At 40.2% G+C, this 23,910-nt stretch overlaps 1 protein-coding gene across 4 annotated transcripts in view; it reads left to right on the top strand.

Moving 5' to 3' along the window:
• Window positions 1-107: 107 nt before the first annotated feature.
• The window catches only part of LOC138045327 (uncharacterized), a 25,545-nt gene continuing 1,742 nt past the window's right edge, over window positions 108-23,910 (top strand). The window contains exons 1-7 of one of the 4 annotated variants that reach the window (XR_011131571.1): window positions 108-400; window positions 11,273-11,510; window positions 12,488-12,673; window positions 13,406-13,759; window positions 14,678-15,133; window positions 15,873-16,082; window positions 22,836-22,948. Coding sequence is in view for 3 of the 4 variants with exons in the window: in XM_068891774.1 (XP_068747875.1) it covers window positions 296-400; window positions 11,273-11,510; window positions 12,488-12,673; window positions 13,406-13,759; window positions 14,678-15,133; window positions 22,836-22,973 (1,477 nt within the window). In the remaining variant the exon portion in view is untranslated. Of the gene's footprint in view, window positions 401-11,272; window positions 11,511-12,487; window positions 12,674-13,405; window positions 13,760-14,677; window positions 15,134-15,872; window positions 16,083-22,835; window positions 22,974-23,910 lie in introns of those variants that run through there. The other 3 variants (XM_068891774.1, XM_068891775.1, XM_068891776.1) reach the window with 3 other exon arrangements.

Below are 23,910 nucleotides of genomic sequence, written 5' to 3' on the forward strand. Positions count from 1 at the left end.
TTATGTTAATATATTAAAATTGATTTCTCGTTATTTCATTTAGTTGTGTTTGCAATACCTCCCTCTACCAAACGCATCAATCAATTGTGGCGTTCATTTAATATTTAACGAGTTGGCTGTCTTAGAAATTTTAAACATGGATTTTCCTCAATTGTAATCTTTATCAAAGAACTTTTCTTCGATGTGGATTTTTGTTTTTTGGTTCAGATTCATAACGAAGGGGATGGGACATTGATCTCTCGCTGTCGATGTCCCTGACACGGTCTCTGTAAATGCGACACGATTTGATATTTTAATGATTGCTAGGTCAGCCATTCCGCGAACTGTATCTTGGACCGCTCCGTACAGCTCACATCTTAACCAAATGCCCGAGAAGAATACAACCCTCTGGATGAAACAGGTTAGTGAAAAATATCCCTCATTCTGCCAGTTTGGCGCGGTAATAACGACAATTTCTTGAAAGAAAAATAACAGCTATTTATTCAAGTTGTTTGACTGACACAGAACAACTTACTTACTTTCGCGTACTCTGCGTCATCAGACTTAGTTCCTGAGGAAATATCGAAAAAGATTGGTCGAAATTCACATGAGGACACCACATCATGAAAACGAAACGTCTGTGAATTTGATTTGGTGCATCAAAGGTCGAAGCTCGTGCACTTCCAATGGAAAAATGAAATGAATCTCATTCATCTCATTAGAAACCTTTCCCGCCCACGCAAAAAAGCAGTTAACCTGCCAGGAAAAAAGATAAATTCGAGATCAAAGAAAAATTTATCTTCTGTTTTTTTTTCAGACGGTGATTTTAATAGATCCGTGAAATGACTGAAAATGATACGTTGATAAGAACTTAAGGTTTATTCTTCAACGCCGAAAACTGGCGAAAAGTTCTAGTTGCAGTTGGAGTCGGTCGAATAACGTAGTGTTTTCAGTTTCTATGGCGCATAAAGAAATGCCTTTTTGACAAACTCAAAGATCTTTGAAAAGGGTTAGTATCCTGAGGCATGGAAGTTGTATAACGAACCACGAGTCGCACGTGTAAAAAAAACGTCGAAAAAGAACGCGAGGTTCCGTGATTAGATTTTAAAAAAGTATATTTTTAAATGTCCCGCTGGTATAGACTAGCAGCATACGTGCTTAGCAATCCCTATGAACCAGCTGTTATAAATGGGTTTTTTTTTAAAGCAAAGAATCTTCTTTCTTTCAGTGAAATATAGTTTTATTTATTCTCAGTACAAAGAATTTTGAAAAGGGCTTTAGAAATTCTTGTTTTTCTAAAAGCAATCTGCATAAGTAAAGCCGCTTTTTATCTTGTAACTTTTAGAAATTTCTTTAAAGTGTTCTTATGAAGGTTTCAAAGAAATCAACTTTCTCTGACGTCGAAGAACAATGAAACAAGGTTGTGGAATATTCATGATCTCCCTTTTAATCTAACAGTGTCTTTGAAAAGAGTTAATTGGATCTTTTTGTTTTCAACAATACTCACTGTATTCCTAGCCTGCGTGGCAGGCCGTAGAAAGGAGAGCCGGGGTGTAGGGAGGGAGGCTACACCGGCGCTCCTTTCTACGGCCTGCCACGCAGGCTACTGTATTCCATTTTACACCAACCTTTCCCCAAGCCAGCAAAGAGAGATTACTTGACCACGAAACACGATAAGTATAAAGGAGTGTTTTGATCCTCTTTTGTTTTTATGGTCTTTCTTATCAATTCTGCTGCTTTTTTTCCAACTACTGCCTTCCGATCATTGCGTTGCGATCAAAGCGTTGTTAATTCTTTGGCAAAATATGGGCGCAGAAAACGTAGCCATGTTAACATCATTTACTCCGACCATACTTTTAAATACTAATTGCTTTCCGGTATAAAAGCTTGTCGAATAGCCGTGACATGTTGTCACATAACTTTTTTTTCAGGGAATTGAACACACCTTGATCTGTCCTTAGATAAAATGGGCGCTCTTGGTGGAATGATTTTTTTTTTTTGTTTGTTTGTTTGGCCAATAGAACGCGCGCTATGATTGGTCAATTGAAAAACTCTGTTCGATTCAATCAGGTCCACATCAGCTGTAAAGTTGCTTATTTTAAACCTATTTATCAAATAAATGTATATATGTATGTATGTATCTTTCTTATCTCGGTTCCCGTAAATTTTTTTATCATTTTACAAGCGCTTTATATCTTTAAATTGACCCAACTTTGATCGATCGTCACTGGCATTACTCATGCGATGTTAATTGCACAAAACTCGCACTCAAAAGTCGGTTTTCTTCGTCATGCAATATTCATTTTATGCGGGAAAAGAATAAATTATTAAGGTGATTCACTCACTTATCTTAAGGCAGATCCTAAAACAAAACGGGTTAAAACAAAGACATACTTATCTAAAAACATAGCCTTTCTACTGAAATTTTAGGTATCTTCTGAATCTGTCCTAATAGTCAATGTTAAAGTTTCCAAATATTAGATGCACAGGAAGAACTTTTCCTAATGTTAATGTTAAAAAACGCCGGGGTACCCAGAGGCAAACTGATGTTTCGGAAATTACGATAACTTTAAATGCGCCCAAATCGACTGACCTATTCCCCATCAAATACCCTTGTTTTAATGATTTTTTTTTTTTATGATATTTTCGCGGTAGCCAAAGTTTGAGATTTGTGGCTGTTCATGATGTTCTCCTGATTTTGGTAATTTACCGGATGGATATTTAGTTCATTTTTGAAGGATTTGCCAATCGAACATAATGTATGAATTCTTAGTTCGAATCGAAACGAAAACAACCATGTTTCCTGCGCAAACGTAAAATTCTGAGCCCCTGCGCGAGAACGCCAAAGGTAATTTTCTTGGGTGTATACTCAGCGAATTCGACGCCGGGAAGCTGTTGTTTTTAGATGTAAGCCTGACTTAAGAGACTACAAGATTGTTTTGTCTTCGTCAGTTAGCCCTACCATTTCAATATAGTCAATAAGATTCATGTCACTACATAAGGACTGAAAGGTCTTATACAAAACTCTCTACGTTTACAAACTGGTGCTGTTTCTTCAAGGTAGTGACGCATTATAATAATTGAGTAACTACTTAATGTTTTTTCAAATCATGTTCATTTTTTCAACAATTACGCTTGGCATGAATCCATTCTTGGTGATGTATCTTTTTTACTTTTTTCAATTTTAAGCGCATAATTTCTGACAAAGTTTCTTCCTGGCTATAAAATAACATCTTGCAAGATAATAAAGTAGCTGCGCAATTGCAACATAACCTGCATAATTTTTTTGTTCCTCATCACAAAACAATATCAGATATACGCAAAAAAATACTGAAATTTGGTAAAATTTTATTTTACGGCATCTCCACATGAACATACTAGAATTCGCTATACGCTGGTCTTGCAGCTTACAATCATGTCAATGAGAGTAAAATTTACAAATTCGTTCAGACCGTCTGAGAGGAAGATCTCGCAGTACAATCGTTAGGTTTTCACCGATAAGAAAATGTTTTTACTTCTGATATCGACATTAGAAAGTTATCATTGCATAAGCTTGTGTTACCCTGTGGGTAAGAAACGCTTTCGAAATTCACCACTGTTTTGAACTATTCATTTCAAAAAGCTGCCACGCAACCAGCCTTTGTCCAGTGTTCTGTCATTTTAGCCCATGCGCGTGCTCATTCAACCAAGTATTCCAAAACGTACTTCATGTAACACGCAATGGTTTTATCGATTTTAAATTCCTTATTAACTAAATTTTAGAAAGTACATAACACTTTACTTCGATAGGGTAACACTTAACAATTATAAAACTGATGAACTCTTGCCCCTTAAGATAAACAAAAGCTACAATGCTAAGATAATCTACGAGGACTTGAATATACTATTAAAAATATGTGCATCAAACAAGAAATATAAGTGATAGAAACCGACGTTTCGGTGCATCTTGCGCCATTATCAAGGTTACATAAGGATAAAATGCGGTATGTGAAAAAGCTAAGTTGAAGCGAATTTGCATAAAAGAGTGCCAAGCTAATAGCCCATTTCCGAGTTGCTTGCGTGCCTCAGTTTCAAAGCGAGTCCTGGTGCACAACCATTCAAATGGAAATGAGTTGCGTATTCCTATGCAGATCAAACTCATTTCCCTTACAATAGTTGCCCGTGGAAATGGTAGTGTGCGCATGCGTAACGCAGTGACCACACTGCGAGGAACACTGCGAGGACCACTGCGAGCTAATAGAGAGCATTAGATTCTAAGACGAGAACGAAGCACGAAATTTTCTCATAGAACAACAGTGAGCGCGCGCAAACCAGCGTCATTTTTGGCGGGAAAAACGTGTTACCGTCGTCATTTTAGTACGAGGTTTTGCAAAAATGTCGTCGTGTCAAAACAAGTCAACATCAGGGTAGCAGTTTTGGCATTTTTCGATCAGCAGAAAGGCCCAGGTAACAGCGATAAGAATAACTGAGCAATCTATACTGCGAACAAAGAGTAAGATTAATCGTACGGGTTATAAATTTTCCAAGTGTTTTCGCAAAAAAAACTGCCAGTCAAAACTCGTACTCGTCCGCGTCCTAGAATCTAAAGGTCCCTAATATTTGAGTGTGCGCACCTTGCTTTTGATTAAGTTGATATGAAACGAGCAGCCAGAGACCAAGTTTGGTGCAGTCTCGGACTGCATCGTCACTGCATAACGTGCATTAAAAGCCAAAATGAACAAGCTATGCACAATCCGCTGACATTCCATGCACTCCGACATTTTGGGCGTAGTCATCCGGTCAGGACTGGGAATTTTGCTCTTTTTACGTTTTCAGTGAGGTTATACAGAAATTCGGTTCAGTCCATTATTTAGTACGCTACAGGACAAATCTTGTGAAGATTCTAAAAGCTCGTTTTAGCAACAATGTGCGACTTCTTACGAGTGTACAATGAGTGAGTTGCAAAGAACTTAAGCACTTGTTGTAGCAAAGAACGATTGAAAACAAATTCAGATTTGAACGGCACAACGCAGGACAATTCCCAGTTTCGTTAAAATTTCTGCAAATCATTTCAGGGTGTCTTAACAACAATTACTTAAGTTCTTTCATTAACGACGATGATCCTTTGCCAAAAAAAGTGTTTCATCATCGCGGTTAGAGCTATTATATATTTTCTCCATTGCATAAGGGAATTATTTCTTGTTGCAAAATAAAACTCTTCGCGTTCATAAAGTTGAGTAATTCAAGTTTGGAAAATAAAGTCCTCTTGTGATAGAGCATAAAAAGTGATTTTTATATATTTTTAATTTGTTTGAAATCCTTGATTTAATTTTTCGTTTTAACGACTGAACGCTACGGCCTCCGACATGTTTGTTTTGATTACAGCGATGATACTAGCAGGTGAACGCAGAGTAAAGCACTAAAACTCTTATTTATGCAAACGCCTTGATGATGCATAATTCTATATTCATTTGATGACTACTGAGCAATTAATTGCATCCAAGTTCTTAATGATTAGCACAGGACGTAAGACCCTTGAAAATCCTTCCGTCATCTGTTTCTATATCGAGATGTAATGCCGATTTATTGCCACAAGTGTTACCGCTACAACTGCTAGAACATTCTGGCTGAAAGGCCAGCCCTGAGAAATCAGTGTTATTTGACTCCGGATCGACTCGTCTTGGTTTAATCGCAAATTTTGCCATGCAGGCAAACAAACGAGACAGCTTTGAAAAGGTACGAAATCAATTTTTGTTTTGATGTCTTCGCAACCGACTAAAGCAAAGCTTAATTCAATTGATTTAATAGGGAAACGTAGTTTCATTTTTCATTCGAAGCCGTAGGAAATGAGTCTAATGCACAAACGGTTAGTAGGTTTGGTCAGTTCGCATCTGTGAACAGACCGATCACTTGCTGGGAAAGATAAATGTCTTATTTAACTCATCTTGGGCTCGAGACACGCAAAAATGTTTATCGTAAGATAAGTAGCGCCTTCTTTTTTAAAAAAAAAGATTTATTTTGGAAAAAGGAAGTTTGCTGGATTTAAACGCGGGAGGTTTTGCTCCATACTTCCTCGAAAATTTATTAATTAGGGATACCTACATGATTATTTAACTCGACATGACTCTAGCATTGTAGTCAATAAAAATAAACTATTTGAAAATTCGTTGATTGTCATCTACAACTTTTTGTCCTCGTTGAAGCGCTCTGTATAAATCGTCATGGTAAATAATTTTGAAGAAACAGAGATTGATATTTCAGCGAACTCTTCAAAAAGAAATTAAAGGACAATTTGCAGCGTGTCATGAAAGCGTTTCAAACAAACAATATTAATGTTATTTGTAAGGCAAATAAGCTAGTCAGTGCTGAATGGTTTTGAGATATTTTCAAATTCTGAAGTTATTTCAAACGAGAATTAAGAGAACTAAAACAACGAAACGGAAGGATAGCGCAAAAAAAGGGAAAAACAAGGAAAGGTTGACAAAGGGAGCTTTAGCAACGACAACGACGACGGCAACGAGAACATCACAAATTTGCATATTTAGTGGGTAAAAACAATAGCTTTGCACGCTTTGCACGTGCGTTTTTCATTTTTGTCCATTTCTTTGCCGTCGTCAGCAAAGCAACAACGTGAAATAACCAAGTTTCGGGTGTTACGGAGAACGTCAGCACTTGGAGATAAATTTTCATTTTTCTCCCCTAAATTTAGCGCCGCTCGTAACGGTTTCATTCCTGAAGGACCGCCACACCTTTGTCATATTAAAAAGCTTGAAATGGTCGCGAAGTGATCGCAATAACGTGAATTTATGTTTTACATGACGTTCTCGTTGCCGTTCTCGTCGTCGTTGCTAAAGCTCCCTTATCAAAAATTGCCGGGACTGAAATGGGAAAATCATAACACGCTATTCATTCGCGAATTAATGACTGTTTTTATACTATAGACGAATAAATGATATGGGTCAACTTGGGCAAACATTTTTTCTGCGTCTCAAATTAAATTCGTCTAGCATAAAAACGAACACAAGACGCGATTATGCGTCTCAACACGAAGCATTGACTTTTAGCTCGTCTTCGAAGACACACTAAACTGGATAGTTCGTCCAGGCGCATTATGCATTTTGAGCCCACTTTGAAACAAGACGAATTTAAACAAACGCAGAAAAAAATGTTTCCCAAGTTCATCCCAGACGAGCTATAAGTCTTATATCATTCGTCCCGTCTTTACATTAGACGGATGACGGAATATGTGTCTCTGGCATAAAAACGGCCAATGTTCGCGTGATCGTCTTACAGATCGATTGCCTCATGTTGCCGCAAAGGCTGGATAAAGCAAAAGAAATTTGGCAGAGTAAAAAATATTATTTATTTTTTATTTTTTTCTTGTTTATGAGAAAATGGTTTTCGGGGCTTGTGCTTTTCAAGAAAAGTCACAAATTTCTGATCTATTTATTTAACATCACAGAAAATATGTTAAAACAGTCAAGTTTACGAGGCAGTGAGGACAAAAACTATAGAAACAAGTTGGAATGAATGTGAAAAATATTCACATATCAACTATCCTTTGTGTTTGTCCTCACTGCCTCACTATCAAGCTGAAGTTTTAATACATCGAAAAATGCTTAGAAACCTTTAGGTGATATACGTTGCTAGGTAACCTAAGACCTTTTGGTATAATAAAGCAAAATAGAAGTATGGTTTACTTTTCGTGCATCGGTCTTTATAGACACAAATTATTCCCTGAATGGAAAAAGCATCGAATTCAGCGGTGAAACCTCTCATATTTCGTGCCCATCTAAAGTTGCTTTCTACTCTGTAGTTAAAGTTGTAAAAAAATCAACTTAACCCGTGGAAAAGTTAAGTCCTTAGAGACTAATGTCAGTATAGTGCCGTGTGGTAAATGTTTCTTTTGACGAAAAATTGACTTTCCAAAAAAATTCTTTAACGAGTTCAGTAGCAATCTGATGGTCAATGAACAATGAACATGAAACAATGTTTGATACTGCTGGACAGGTTGACGGCCTGTCAGATATTGTGACGTAACAGCGAGTTCTGACAGCTGATTTAAGTGGCTATAAAACAAAAGAGAGATCTTGATTTGCATTCGAAAAAAATCGTTTGTTAAAACATGATGATGATCATGAAAATATCGATTTTCACGTGGAAGCGAAATTACGCTGAATTTTTTTTGGAAGTATCAAACCGAAATAAATTCTTACACCGACCCATGAAAGCAAAGGACATCCAAAAAGAACTACAATTTTGCCAACAAGCAATATCTTGTAGGAATAACTTAAATAGGAATCGAACGGCTATCTTCACTCGTGACAAGTTGTTCTCATGCCTGATCAATGCTAATGACAGATCAATTTAGGTCAATAATGATATGAAGTATACACAGTACCTGGTTCACATTACCAGGCAGTGTCATTCCCATCTTTTTTCCGATAGTACCACTTCGTCGTCAAATAACGATTTTCATAAAAAACAAAGTTTTATGTTCACATTTACAAATATTTATGTTGTTTTTCAGTCTCTAACTATATCACCATCAAGTATGCATTGTATTGTATTGTATTGTATTGTATTGTATTGTATTGTATTGTATCACCGACGGCATTGTGACAGCGTTTGAATCAGTGTGGATCCTTTAAATTCCTTCCTTCCTTTAAATTTAAATTCCGTCCACACCAATTGAAATTGTCTAAAAACCAACTTCTTCTCGATTTTGAGCCAAACATTCGAAAGGCGAATGCAAAAATGGCCGCCAACAAATTATTCTTTTGTCTTTGTGTTAATTAGCCTAACTAGCCTCGTTTTACAGCCCAAATTCTTTCAATTTTACGCGTGCGTATGAACGAGGCTAGTTACGCTAATTAACACAAAGACAAAAGAATAATTTGTTGGCGGCCATTTTTGCATTCGGTCAATTAACCTTGTAAGTGAAAACAACTGCCACAGGTCCCGTCAACACGTATCCGGATACTTCTTAATCCGCAACTTTTTCGTTACGGAATCGCCTTCCGTCCACACGAATACGGCGAATCCGGAATTTTTTAATCCGCTCTCCAGAATGGAAAGTTTTAAACTCGCGAATAATTTCGAATCGCCTGATGGCGCATGTTCTCAAAACACGTGAGAGAAGTTGTGAATGACCCATAACTCTTTGCATGTGAATCATAAGCGCGCACATTCCGAGAACATGGCGAATTTTGTTGTTTCGATCTGCGATAATCGAGATGGACAGGTACGATGGTGTTTTTTGTTGCATACTTTTGGTGTACAAATTATCCCCTTTAAATCAAAAAGTTTTTTAAAAAATCATCGGAACGAAAAAAAGTACACACAGCCCCTTACTCAGAGATATAAACTATGACCTTGAAAACAACGACTCGAGTAACGTTTTAATTTGAGTCAACGTCCTTTTAAGTTGAGTGATTTTTCCATAACCTATATAAGACAGAGTGCAATATGCTGAAGAATTACTAACTATCAGGTGTTTTTTCAAGTATTACTTCAAAAAACCCTCTCGTTTAGCCACCGCAAAATGAACCCTGAGCCGATAAAATAACCCGCGTGATTGGTATCAGTACAGGCATCAATGGGGTAAGATTGGCCCATTATATCTCTTAATTAAGCAAGCACGGTGACTTATGTTTTTTATTGTAGTTTTCAAAACAGGGATAAGTAGGGAACATTCAGGGAAAGTTTCAAGAGAATCGTTCAGCAATTTTTTTTCCTGAGGGATTACTTTAACTGAGCATTTTAGTGACTTTTCGGGGGGTGGGAGGGCACCAAGCATTTTCGTGGGGACGAGGGAGCATTAAAATGGAGCATTTTAGCTGCGATCAAATTAAAAGCGTTACAATGTACAAAAGCCTACCTGAAATACTCCTAGATACTGAAACGTATCTTCCTTACTTTCTGGCCTAGATTCCCTTCAACAAGTACTCAATTCTAATCCAAGCAAGGACGTTTCCTAATCCAAAACCAAAATTCCATTTCCAATCGTAACACCGACTGAGCTTGATGAGTCACGGTATTTGGTTTGTCGAATTTAAAATTCTTATGCTAAACTTGGAATCATTGCTGGAAATCGAAGTCCCTATACCTTCACGACTGATACAAAGTGAGTGGGTCTGCTTCACCGAAACGCAACATAGTAAACTGTCAAAGCCTCAAGCACAAATCTTTGGTACTTGTCTTCTAAAGATTTCTCGTCACTAACTGATACAGAAGGTATCGACATGATAAATGTAACGCCGGATTGTGTAATTTCAACCCAAGAAAAGCTATCCGAGCGAAGAACGTCCACATTCGAATAGAAGTAGTACTTAACCTTATGTATGTACGCGAAATCCAGCTGGAAAATCACAGAAAAGGAGCGCGTTGTATGAGTGTTTGCGAAAGCTGACCACTCGGCGCTAACACTAAAGTCAACAATTTTGTACTTGGTCTGACCATACTGCGGAAATGGACGGAAGGTTCTAGAACATTTCTTGTTGTGATTGCATAAAACCAAAATTTGAGTTTTTGCTTGCATTGGGTTGTGGTTTCATTTGTGCATCGCGTTTCGGTGCGTAATTTATTTTGGAGAGACACGTCCCACCTCTGTCTGACTTTGAGAATGTGAAATTAGTTTCAAACGATTTATATACATTGGTATTCTCAGGTATTAAACCGTTCTTTTGTTTTGGCTTTCCTTTTTACAAGTTATTTTTAGTTCTAAAATGAAGTAGAACTGTTTGGTTCAAGTTTTATAACGCAAATTTAAATCATGCCGATCCCTAATTTACCCAGTAATGCCATCCTGAAAAAAATTATCTTTTCAAATTGTCGCAAAAGCCCTTAATCCCACTTTTTGTGTAAAATGAAACGAAATCGTAAAAATGCGTCTTTAGAGAAAGTATTTTTATTTTACATACATCGTTTACAAAATACCTGTTCAGTGTCGCCAACTGCAACCGCAAGCAGGTACTTAAATATTTAAATAAACTGGGGATTTTATCTATGGAAATTTTAGAGGGGTTCCAACCGACTTTTAGATTTATCCGCCCAATTTCTTTTCGGGATAAGGAAAGCTCCAAAAGTTGCTTTTGTTGAAATATCTTCATGTTTTAAGTCTGACAAAATGGATCGCGTAAAAAACGTAAGATATTCCTTCAGCTGCTATTTCCAATGCAAATTAATGGCATTTAAAGTCAATTTTTGCCTCTCGTATCGGCGTTTATATTCAGTTTAACTTTGGACCACTTGGCACCTTCGCAACAATGTTTGCTCAATTTTGACTTGGTTGTATTCTCTGCCGGTTTCACAGGTGATGTTTTCGTGTGCACTACCTCCTTGTTCACCGACTAGAAAGCAATCTAAGATCGCTCGAGAAAGAGAAAGAAAGAAATCACTTCAAAAAGGCAAGGATCGATACAATATTGTTAAGGGCCTCGCTGAGGGAGTCGATGGCATTTCCTTTGAAAGTCTGCTGAAAAGACGGCATTATCTGCGGGCAAGGAACAGCTATCTCATTTTGGAACCTTTTGATGATGCAGAAGACTACAGTAAGTTCAGATTTGGGTCCGACTCGGTAGGCCAGGTCCTTTGTGCCAGCACGATGCAATTAATAAGCAAAGCGGTACTTTTTGTTGTCGTAAGTCGATAAGGTAACAGGTAAAATACCTTTACTGATATTTAAAGACGACAAAATGCAAAAGTATTTTAAGATTTTTTAAATATGACTCAGAAAACTTAAACAACGAAGACAGGTGATTTGTCTTGAAGGCATAGGGTATTTCAATCATCAAAAAATAGATCGCGAGCTTTAAGGGGCTTTTTTCGCTTCCAAGTGATGTAAGACAACTGCATCGTTAAGACTCAGAATGGAACGTGGATGAGCTAAGCATGTTTACTCAAAATTGATTTTTACACCCTTGCCCATTGCTTGCTAAAAGAAGTTCCCAAAATCACTGTGAATACGTTAGCATGTCAACAACGCTGTAGTGGAAAAAATTGGAATTGAATTAATTTATTTGCGTTTAGAAAGCTACTCGTTGTGATCTTGGAAGAAAGAATCAGTTAGAATGGTGGCCGTTAAGAAATCAAATATCGCATATGTTCGCGGACTTATAAAGAAGAGAAAAATTGAAAACAACACAGAGAGGAGATGGCCAATCTCAATTTTATTTTTCATGTGATGGTGTCAATTTATCGATTGTTTCATAGTTGAAACTCGATCCAGTTCCCTGCGCAATCCGCAATGGCCGATACTCAACTGGTTTGCCTCCGGCCAGTCAGAATACTTAAAGTTGTTTCCCGCGTTTAGTTGGCCTGAAAAGACCCTTTGAGGGAGTGGTCAAATAAGTAGTTATGTATTTATTTATGTATTTTTGTATTTACTTCCAACCAATTTTAGTTTCAGAACATTGCATGAGAGTGTTGTTATTAGTATTTTTTTATGATCATCTAATTTGCATTTATCTCTTTTTTCATCAAAGCAGACTGTGAATTTCCTTTCTTTTCTTTTTTTTTTTTAATTTAGGAAAAGAAACCACGTTTCTTCCTCTTCAAGACATGTGGTTTGAAGGCTACTTTGCGTTCGAATCAATGTTGAATCCGTCATTTTTTATTCGACGCTGTGGGGAGCAGCTTCTTTTGCAAAAATACGAAAACTCTCATTTTTTTAAAGAAGACTCCAGTTTCAAATTAACAAGGAGAAGATGTATAGGTAAGGAATGAAAGACGCTTTAGCATAAGTAAGTGGAACCCTAGGGGTTTTTCTTAGTTCCCTTGATCCCCTTAAAGTTTGTTTGAATTGCCTTGTTCCCCATATTTATTCTAAACTTAGTCCTCCCCTAAAATAGAGGGATTGTTTTATAACGTCCCACACAAGTGTCAACCTTCGAGAAAAGGACATCGATGTGTCTTCCTTATTCAGTCGTGAAGACAAAGCTGTCTAATCACTTCCAGATGTCATTGCAAACGCGTTCTAAGGGACCTCGTACGCAAAACAATGACCCCTAACCAGGCAAGTAATAGATAAGGGTTCATTTATGAAGCATAACGCCAAGTCCACACACTAAGCAACCAGTTCAATTTAACATGCATGGTTCAACAAATTAACCGAGTTTTCAACCTTGTTTAAATTTCGAGAATGTTCACACCAGTCAGATCAACACATGTCATCATCAATGCATGCAAATAGAGAAAAAAATGTTAATGCCGGACTGCATGTTAAAGACAAAATCCTCTCATACCAGTTCAGTTCTTATTTCTTACAAACGCAGTTCCGCCTTTTGAGACGCTATATACCTCGCGAGGTAGTTAAGTTTAAGTTAGTCCAAAACATGACAAAGCCGATAGCTACGCTTGTCTTTTATGGTATTTACACAAACTATCTTCATATAAGTTTAACTTTCTGGCGTTAACGAGGTATAAGTTGCGCTTATTTTTCTTCCAGCTTGCGTAAAGGTAGGGTCTCGAGTGTGGGCCCGGGCAGAGAAAGATTGTTTTCTTCGTGGTGTTGTGACTCAGATGGACGAGGATATTCATGTTAAGCTCGAGAATGGGAAGAAAGTAAAGCACAAAAGGACACATCCTGAATGCGTCGTAGCGGACGCCATACCACATGTAATGGAAGTTGAAGTCGGCAGCAGAGTCTTGGCCAAATGGTACAACCGCTTGGATACGTATTATCCCGGAACTGTGGTTGCGATTCGTCGAAGTTTCTTCGACATTCGATTCGACGATGGAGACAAAGGATGCAACGAGCTAAGGGAATTAAGAATTCTCCGACAGAAGGATTTAGAGGAAGGTAAACCGGCCATCTTAGTCCGTCGAGTTTTACAAGAGGAAGAAAGCCTGGAAAAGAGACTTCCCATGCATTTCTCCAAATCTGATGTATTTCACTTTCGGCAATTTAAAATATATGAATACTTCCAAAATTATTTATCATTAGTTGTGAAAACTGTTGACGGAACAGCTAACAGTAAATTAAGATTTGTGACAACGACGTCGACGAAAACGTCATGAACAATTGCAACTTCAAATTAACGTTTAACAAACTTTGCTTCGTCTTTGTATTTTCACCAGGGAGGATGCCAATTGGTGAATGATTTTAGAAATTCAATGAATCTATTTTACAATTATTAATCTTCGTCTACTTGGTAATCCGTCTACGTTGGAAGTTTACTCTTTTACGGGCCATTTTTATGGCATTGGTAATTTCTTTTGTGGCAGTGATTCATGTAAATTGCCTTAAAACAGCTTTTTAACTGGCCGCCAAAAAGCCTGAGTAACCCTTTACCTATTCCAGACTTATTTTCATTGGTCGATAAGACCTGTACCTTCTTCTTATAGTGTTACTACGGCTAGGTACATTGTTGCTGTTGTATCATCTCAGACAGCGTCTGCATAGAAAGCTACATGGTCTCTTTCACAAAAGCCGAAGCCAAAATAATTACTTTGCACATTCACGGTTTAAAATAAGAGATATACAATTAAATGGTGCAATCATGACACGAAGAAAATGCATGCAGCCGGTGAACAGCGCTGGACTGAGAAAAAGAGGAAGCAATTCACTGTTGTTCAGTTTGACGAGAATTTTGGGGCCCAATTTTTGTAGTTGATCCGTGAGCGTAGCAACGCGTGAAAACGAGACAGAACGCGAAATTAGTTAGGCCTCTCATTTGCAAACCAGTGCTTATATTTTGCATTTGTGTTTCTCGTGTAGATGGTGAAAGACTAGCACTTCCTCCGTGGTCGTCGTTGGATGGAATTCCACGCGTTGGCGGCTTGTGCATCGAATATGGCGCACTACTACCAACAAGTCCAAGTTTAAACAACGCGGAAATAACTGACGATAAATTAACGACTGACTATGAAATTATGTCACCTCGCGACTCACCAGTGGAAAGAATTTCTAGTCCCTCGGAACACGCCGACACTGCAGAACTTGTTGATTCGGAACACCTAGAAAGTCACACGATAACTAATGATCAAAATGACGATAATAATCACCAAGGAGTTGTCGTCTTTGGTTTTGAAAACAATTATCAATACCTTGCGCCGGAGATTTCCAAAGGACAGCCAAGAAATCCAAGCCAGGTCAGTGGTAGCTCAACGGACAGTGGTTACCATAGTAACAATCATCGACAGCGGAAAACCGGTTTGTGGACGGTCTCCAACTGTGAGTGTATGCTTGTATGATTTGTTTTGAGCATTAGGGCAAGCTTAGCTTGCAGGTTCAAAAACTCAAAGAGAGATTGCTCAAACAACATTACAGTTAACGTCTCATGCAGTCTTTATTTTACGTTTTCTTCCTAGACCTGCTGATATTTTTATCTAATATTCAAATTGTCAGCTGTATTTTCAATCTCTTTCCCAGGAGGTCCTGGGAACGAGCTTGCTGTATTTTGTAAAAGTATTGTCAGTATTTTGTGAATGATTCCATGCACCAACCAGCGGTAGATTGGGCACGATTCTGAATAAAGCACTGCAAAGCACGATTTTGTCCTTTCCTACAATTTCACCTTCTCTGAATCTACTTGCACTTGAGGGAAACTCATATAATAAAAATTTCAGTAAACAATGTTATTCTTGTTACCTGGCTTACGTCATCATTCAATGTTTTATCGTTTTTTATCATTTCAATTGTCCCCCAACACTTTTCTCGTAAATTCTTTTTCCTTTCTTTGTTTTTTAAAAATGTTTTGCTCTTCAGTTTTCATCACCATCGTGTCATCCTCATTCACTCAGCATCTTGCTTCTGTGAATATCTTCAACCTTTCAATCTCACAATTCACAATTCTTCACTCACCCCTGCAAGCACCAGGTGTTGTACAATCTCGATGTCTTCGTACTCTCCCACCCTCACTTAGGAAAACGTTGTCTCTGTCCCATTCTCTTTCTGTCTCCTATATCCGTAGCTCAACACAACGTCTCCCGGTGTGGTAGCATTAAGTCCCAGTTCCTTTCTCCCTTGAACTATCTCTCGCACCTGCACGTCCCAGGCCTCTCGGAAATCTCGGATGTAGAACGAAACCTTAGCTAGTTGAGTGTGACTTCTAGTGTGGACAGTGGCTTTAAGGGAAGCGGTCACTCCTTCAGATTCCAGGCGCCAGGGTCGCTGGTCAGATGTAAGTGTGCTGAATGAGCATGCGTACGCACGAGCTCTGCACGTGAATTTGATGCAATCACATGCACTTATGATATTTATTTGCCGCTTTAATTAACATCGCACGAACGTTGCATTACATAAAGATTGACATCACAACTCTTGAATCTGCTGCGTTTTGCAAGAATTTTTATTGCAACAAAATTTTGAGCACCGTTCCTTAAATATATTTCCATTCCAGCACAACTCAAATATGAAACATACTCAGCGACCGTTCTGTTCAATGCCTTTTTTCTTAGCTCAAGTTATCTCTTTTTTCTTAGCTGTAAAAGAAAAATGTACCTTCTCACTCTCTTAGATCTTTTACATTGCTAGGACACCTACTTATTTTTAGGTTGCTATTCCCGCGTAAATTCATTTTTGACGTAACTAGAGACATTGCACATTGATTAGCTAATGTGACAACACATGGAGAGAAAACCCATCCTAATTATAGATGGCGCGAGTTCATTACCCAAGAATGAGAAGCTGGTATCAGAGGTTTGTTCCCATCAGAGTCAGAAAATTGTCTATTTTAACGGCAAGGATCTCATGGATATACACACCAACTATAGCTCTAAAAAAATAACCTTTCTAAATCAGATCTAAATATTTCTATGGCAATGAGATAAACGAACGTTTAAATCACTGAAATGGGAACTTAGACTTAACCTGTAAAATGAGAGTTTAACCTAGGGGACTTGTGGTAGGTATATCCATGAGATCTTTCCCCTTTTTAAGTAAGTTTTGCTGCAAAATAAAGAGTAGACCAAATCAGCTAACTCAATGTTAGTACCCAACTCAAATCTCCCAGGATTTTTGTATTGAATATGCATTACAATATAGCATTCACATTTAAATGATATGAAAATACCGGAAACAAAACGTTTTATTACTAAAGGGTTTGAATATGGGTACAAAAATTGGTCTATTGTTTATTTTCCAGCAAAGCTTTGTTTAAAAACAAACACTTTTCTGAATTTGATGGGGACCAAACCAATAGACCTCTTTAGCTTGTACATTTTGTTTTCCCATTTCAGACCACGTGATGTTACTCTAGGGAAAACTTTCTTTCAAATGTCGTCCTATGCACGTGAATATGTACGCATAACTTATGAAAAAACAAAAGGAAAATTCCCTTGAGAACATCACGTGGTCTGAAATGGGAAAACAAAACGTACAAGCTTAAAGGGGCTAGGTCACGCAATTTTAGGCAATTTTGTTGGTCAGCGGCTACTCGCACGATCATACGTAGGGGAATGTCGATATAGAGCCGCCATATTGTATGTATTACTACGAATAAAGGAAGTTCTGTTACTAATACCGGCTCCCAGACTTGGTGTCAGAAGTGGGGAAACACGATGGCGAACCTTAAAAGACCGGAGCTCAAACTTGTGGGAAATGTGAGCGAAAATTTCAAAAACTTCGAGTTACGATTCAACGATTACTGCGTACAAGCCAATTACCGCGACCTCGCTAAAGATCCTGTTGCAGAACGAGCCGCTCATTACAAGAGTCCTCTACTAGAAATTTCAGCGTTACGATCTGCACTTCCAGATGAAGCTTTGTCCGTGGTCAGATACACAATCGAACCTCAAATTCCAGACGAAGATAAAAAGAAACCCTGGATTTGGATGGATAAACTACGAGCCCATTACACAGGCAGCACAGGAAGTTCACTCCTGACCGATCGATACAAGTTTTGGACCTCTTCACAAGGCCTTCACGAGTCCATTCAAGAGTGGGAAGTTAAGGTGAGACACGCTGGCAGCCTATGTGGCTATGGCGATCTTAGTGATGAACTTTGTAGAGACAAATTTATATTTGGGTTGAGTGAGGATAACATATGTACGGAGTTGCTTAAAACACATATAAAACCTGACAACTCTGAGAAGTCCCTGTCCGATGTAGTCGCCGAAGCGAGAGCTATTGAGTCCGCCAAGCAGACAAACAAGTTAATTGCAGATTCGTCCAAAGGAATCGACGAACATGTCCACTGGACGGGCCTTAGACACAGTCAGATGAAACTTCGCAGGGAGCCTGGTACCTGTTTTTGGTGTGGAGATCGGCGTGGTCCACATCCATGGAAATTATGTCCAGCTAATGGAAAGACCTGCACCAGCTGTGGTGGAAATGACCATTTTGCCCGTGTCTGCCTAGAAGACCGCAAACTTCCAAGCCCCAGTATCAGACCTACTTGGAGACCACAAGGCAGGGGCCTTCAGGGCAGCCAGAAACGTGACCCACGTACAAACTTCCGACCAAGAGACCTGCATTACACCGAGATGTATGCCACAGCAGAGGACCACGCATCCTCCTATGACCAAGATCACGACTATATATACTCTTTGGGCACACAAGTTCACAGCATTGCATCCGTCGAGAAGTCAAAACGATATTTCACAAACCTATCACTTTCAGCGACGGGCCGGACCTTCAAGCAATTAAAGTTCCAAATAGACACTGCAGCAACCTGCAACACCATCGCTGCCAGCACCCTGCGCTCTTTCTTCCCAGACAGCAAAGTAAAGCACTCCCCCTACCGCCTACACCCCTATGGAAACTCCAAGCCACTTCATCCTGTTGGTCAGGTGGAACTCTTGTGCGAAAAGAACAACAAGTTTGACACCCTTATCTTTCAAGTCCTGCCAGACTCCTGCATTGGCATCAAGCCAGCACTTCTGTCTGGCAGTGACAGCGAAAAACTGGGCATAATTAGAGTGCACGCGGACGAGACTCATTTCCTTCACTCATCAGCAGACCACAATGCGAGTACCAAACACTATGACCTTCCTGGCACACAACAGCATACAGTACCATGCGAAAACCAGGTGAACCCTACGGCATGCAACCATCTCCAGCAACTCCACGAGACCACAGCCAGCCCGTGCAATCCACCACCATCACCTTCGGCTCCAATTACTATTCCCTCAAACCGCCGACTTCCCCCGCCAGGCCAGCTGCAACTTCAGGACATCACACGCCAGTATGCTGACACATTCGAAGGCCTTGGCCGGCTTGGCCCACCTGTACACTTTCAGATTGATGACAGTGTCCAGCCCGTTCAGATGCCCGTCCATCGAATACCGGTAGCGAAAAGAGCAAAAGAGAAAGAAGCCTTAGATCGTTATGTGCAGGCAGGCGTCTTGGTCAAAGTACATGAACCAACCCCATGGTGTTCGAATGAATTAATAAGAGAGACACCAAAAAAATTCCGCGTATGCATCGATCCAAGCCAGACGGTAAATAAGGCCATCCAGCGTCCAAAACATCAAATGCCCACGCTAAATGAACAGCTTCATAAGCTTAGTGCAGCCAAGTGCTTCTCTCTTGTGGACGTTAAAGAAGGCTTCCTCCACATTCCCCTAGATGAGGAATCCTCATGGATGACAACCATGCATACCTCATACGGCAAATACAGGTGGCTCCGTCTGCCATTTGGTATTACTAGTGCACCAGACGAGTTTCAAATGAGGTTGACATCTGCATTGGAAGGCCTGGATGGGATAATATGTATAGCCGATGACATCCTTGTGTATGGGGAGGGCAACACCTTCGAGGAAGCCCAGGCAGACCATGACCGAAGATTCATCGCCTTACTGGAACGTTGTAACCAAAAATCCATCAAGCTCAACGCGGGCAAACTGCGCTTTAAGCTTAAAGAGGTCAAGTTCATGGGCACAATTATCTCGGATAATGGTTTGAAACCTGACCCAGACAAAGTAGCGGCAATAACACAGATGGCCACACCGCAGAACAAACCAGCACTCCTTCGCTTCATAGGCATGGTTAACTATCTTTCGCCCTTCTGCCCCAACCTAAGCTCTGTGATTCAACCCTTACGCATGTTGACCCAGGACGCTGTACCATTTTCATGGTCCATGGCTCAAGAAAAAGCCTTCAACAAGGCCAAACAACTGATTTCGTCCGCCCCAGTCTTAGCCTATTATGATCTTCGGAAACCAGTTGTCCTCCAGACGGACGCCAGTGATAATGCTGTCGGCGGCGCCCTTTTACAGCCCAGTGATGACGGCAAACTACAACCAGTTGCCTTCACCTCGTCAAGCATGAATCCTACAGAACAGCGCTACTCTCAGATCGAGAAAGAGTGCCTAGCAATCTGCAACCGCTTCGAGAAGTTTGACCAGTGGCTGTATGGCAAGACTGACATTGCAGTCCACACAGATCACCAGCCATTAGAAACCATTATGAAGAAACCACTGAACAAGGCACCAGCCCGCCTACAACGAATGCTTATGAGATTACAGCGTTACCAGTTCACAATAACGTACAAGAGAGGACCGACTCTCTACCTGGCAGACACACTCTCTCGCGCAGCCCTCCCCCACCCCATCACAGCCCGAGTACGGGACTTTGATGTTTTTAGAATGGAGATGGAGTCCGATTACAACACACGGAATCCGAGACTAACGGAGATCACTGAAAACCAGCTACGTGAGGAAACTAGCAAAGACACCACACTGAACACCTTATACAACGTCATTGTCAAAGGGTGGCCAGCAGACAGAGCAAGCATCCCCGAGAATTTGCGGCCCTACTGGACTTATAGGGACGAACTGTCAGTGAAAAACGGCATCATTTACAAAAGCGCCCAGGTTATGGTACCTCACTCGATGCAAAAGGACATGCTTCGCAAGATCCACGCGAACCACTTTGGTGGGGAATCGAACATACGTATGGCACGTGAAGTCCTCTTTTGGTCCGGCATGCGAAAGTCCATCCAAGACATGTGTGATGCGTGTAGTACTTGCGCCCAGTATGGTCATTCTGCACCAAAAGAACCAATGAAATCCTTACCAATACCAACAGGTCCCTGGCAGATAATCAGTCAAGATCTCTGTGAGCTGGAAAAGCAAAGATACCTAGTGACCGTTTGCCATTTCTCTGACTGGATCGAGGTAGACAAGCTAGAAGATACCCTTTCCTCCACAGTCATTGACAAAACAAAAGCTCACTTCGCGAGATATGGTGTTCCGGCAATCTGCCACACCGATAACGGTCCACAGTTTATCAGTGAAGACTACAGGAAGTTCTCTGTCGAATACGGATTTAGGCATACCACATCATCCCCTTACCACCCTAAGGGTAACGGAAGAGCAGAGGCTGCCGTCAAAGTTGCAGAATCCATGTTAAAAAAGGCTGATGACTTCCACAGCGCCATGCTGATATACAGAAACACACCACCTCAAGGTCACACCTACTCACCAGCCCAGCGCATGCTGCTACGACGCACCAGAACCACACTCCCCACCACCGATCAACTCTTGAAACCCACCATGCTAAACTTTGAACTCATTGAGGAGGAGGTCTCCAAGAAAAGACGCGATAGCAAGACCTACTACGACAAATCAGCTAGTGTCGAACAAAGACCACTTGTCACTGGTACCTACGCTTACGCCAAACCACCTCCGCACCAGCGTGGGAAACCATGGATCTATGGAGAAGTGCTCACCCATGAAAACCCTCGGTCTTACACAATCTGCACTGCTCAAGACCGCACGATTCGAAGGAACAGAGTACACCTGAAGCCTGCTGCCGCGCCCTCCTGCTACCATCCCCGAGCAGCAGTCGAAGCAAGCACACCTCATACATCCGCTTCCCAGAAACTATCACTTGACCCTGCAGAGGACACACAATCCTGTCCACGCCCTTCAGCTCACCCCCAGCCTACACCTTTTGGGACACCCCTCCTTCAGACCCTAGTCAATTCACCAATCAAAGGCTCTGCACCAGTTGACCCCCACGTCCCTGACGCACCCCCTCCGGAGACCCCACCACAGCCCCAGGAGCTGCCAGGATCACCAGTCAAGCAGACCCGGTCTGGACGGATAATTAAACCCCCCGAAAGACTGAAAGACTACGTCACAAACTAGACATCAGTTTTTTTTTATCTATCAGCCTTGTCTAAGAGTCTATGAATATACAAACACTTAATATGTAGCTCTCTCATCACCCTATTATGGACAATTGAGTATAGGATACCCGCTGTATTGGTTCCAGGCTTCGGGTTTTGGGTTATAGTTTGTTTTGCCTCCTCGTCTCTTTCTTTTGTTATTTTGTAAAGGGGGGAGATGTTGGTCAGCGGCTACTCGCACGATCATACGTAGGGGAACGTCGATATAGAGCCGCCATATTGTATGTATTACTACGAATAAAGGAAGTTCTGTTACTAATACCGGCTCCCAGACTATTTCAGCACTGATCGATTGGTCATAGAATTAACTAAAATATTAAAATAACTGTTCAAAACTATAGAAGGACTCTAACAAAACACAGGGAAGCCAAGAAGGGACATGGATGGACAAAACTGGAGAGGATTGAAATGGATTGAATTTGGGTAAATTTGAAAAACGTCGGCCCACCTTTTTTCAAATTTATATCAGTCGATATCAAAATGTCATTTACAAAGCTGGAAAATCGTTCTCAGCTGTTATGTCGCCGTGATTTTGCAAATGAAAGACTCTTGCTCTGCCAATTTGACGTTTAGAGCTCATAATTAACAAAATTAAACAAAATTACCTAAAATAGCGTGACCTAGCCCCTTTAAGAGGTCTCTTTGGGTAAATCTTACTCTTGGGTGACAGACTCTTGTAGGTGGTCTCTGAAACGATAACAAGAGTAAAATGCGAGCTTAAAGTAAATGCCAAGTGTTTACGATATGCTTCTTTCTATTAAAAAGGATTTTCCATCCACGTTGTTGTTTAAATTTCCACAGGCCCAGGTCGCGCAGTACCGGTATCAAAGGCCGAAGAGTACTCGTGGGAAAAAGAGCGGGAACATAAAAGCGAGGCTGGAGCAAGCGAATCAAAAAGCGCCCCAGAGATAAATATACAGCTTCCCAATGGACCAATGGGTAGGTTTACCAGTATTTTATAAGAAATGCTGCATGCTGAAATTCTTATTCAGGCAAGTGACCGCTATTTTGAAGTTTGTTTTCTTCCTTTAGGATGGATAACTTGGAACCGCAGTAAATGAATTTTTCCCCTAAAATTTTCCGAACTTTTCTAAGAAAGCCTTAGTATTAATATAATTCTGATTTTAGAATCGCCTTTTGACTATTTTATTTAAGTTTATTTGGTGCTTTTAAAGGAACATCTATTTCTTCTCTTCTTTTTCGTAAGAGGCAAGTGTCTCTTTTCTCTTTTTTTTATTTGATTTCGTCCGTCGCTCCTTTAATCAGTACCCTTAATCCTCACGGTAATAACGAACGCTTTTCATTTAACTAATATATTCCTATTTTTCACGTTGCCATGTTACCACCAATAGCGTAGATCCTACTCTACTATAAAAACTACACGTAACCCACAATTCCTCGATTCGCTCTGACGAAGGGCTAACGCTCGAAACGTCAGTTTTTATAATCCCTATACGGTGGCCAATTTCATGGAATTTCACCAAATTCTTAAATACTTTAGACGAGTGAGAGTTGCTATTGTTTTTAGACGAAAGCTCTCTTTGTCAGAACAATAAGTCCTAATCACAAAATGCAAGAGGGGAGCGCCCGGAAAGTTTAAAAGCAAAAAGAAAGACAGTTAGAGATCTGCATTCATTCTTAACCTTTATTTCCTCCACTGTAAAGTTTTCTTTTTGTGGGGGTGAAGGTTTTTTTCTGTTTTAATCCCGTCAGTTGCCTCGTTGTTTAGATAAAAAAAAAAGAGTATATATCACCCTGACCGCAGCAAAAATGGTTTTTGCGTTTGCTGGGCTGGCGAGTATCGGAGAAGAGCCTCTACCATGGGTCGAAACTCACTTTGATCCAACCGCCATCTACAACCTTGGACGCATGCCCC

This window comes from Montipora capricornis, chromosome 4 (genome assembly GCF_036669925.1).
Source record: "Montipora capricornis isolate CH-2021 chromosome 4, ASM3666992v2, whole genome shotgun sequence".
NCBI lineage: Eukaryota > Metazoa > Cnidaria > Anthozoa > Scleractinia > Acroporidae > Montipora > Montipora capricornis.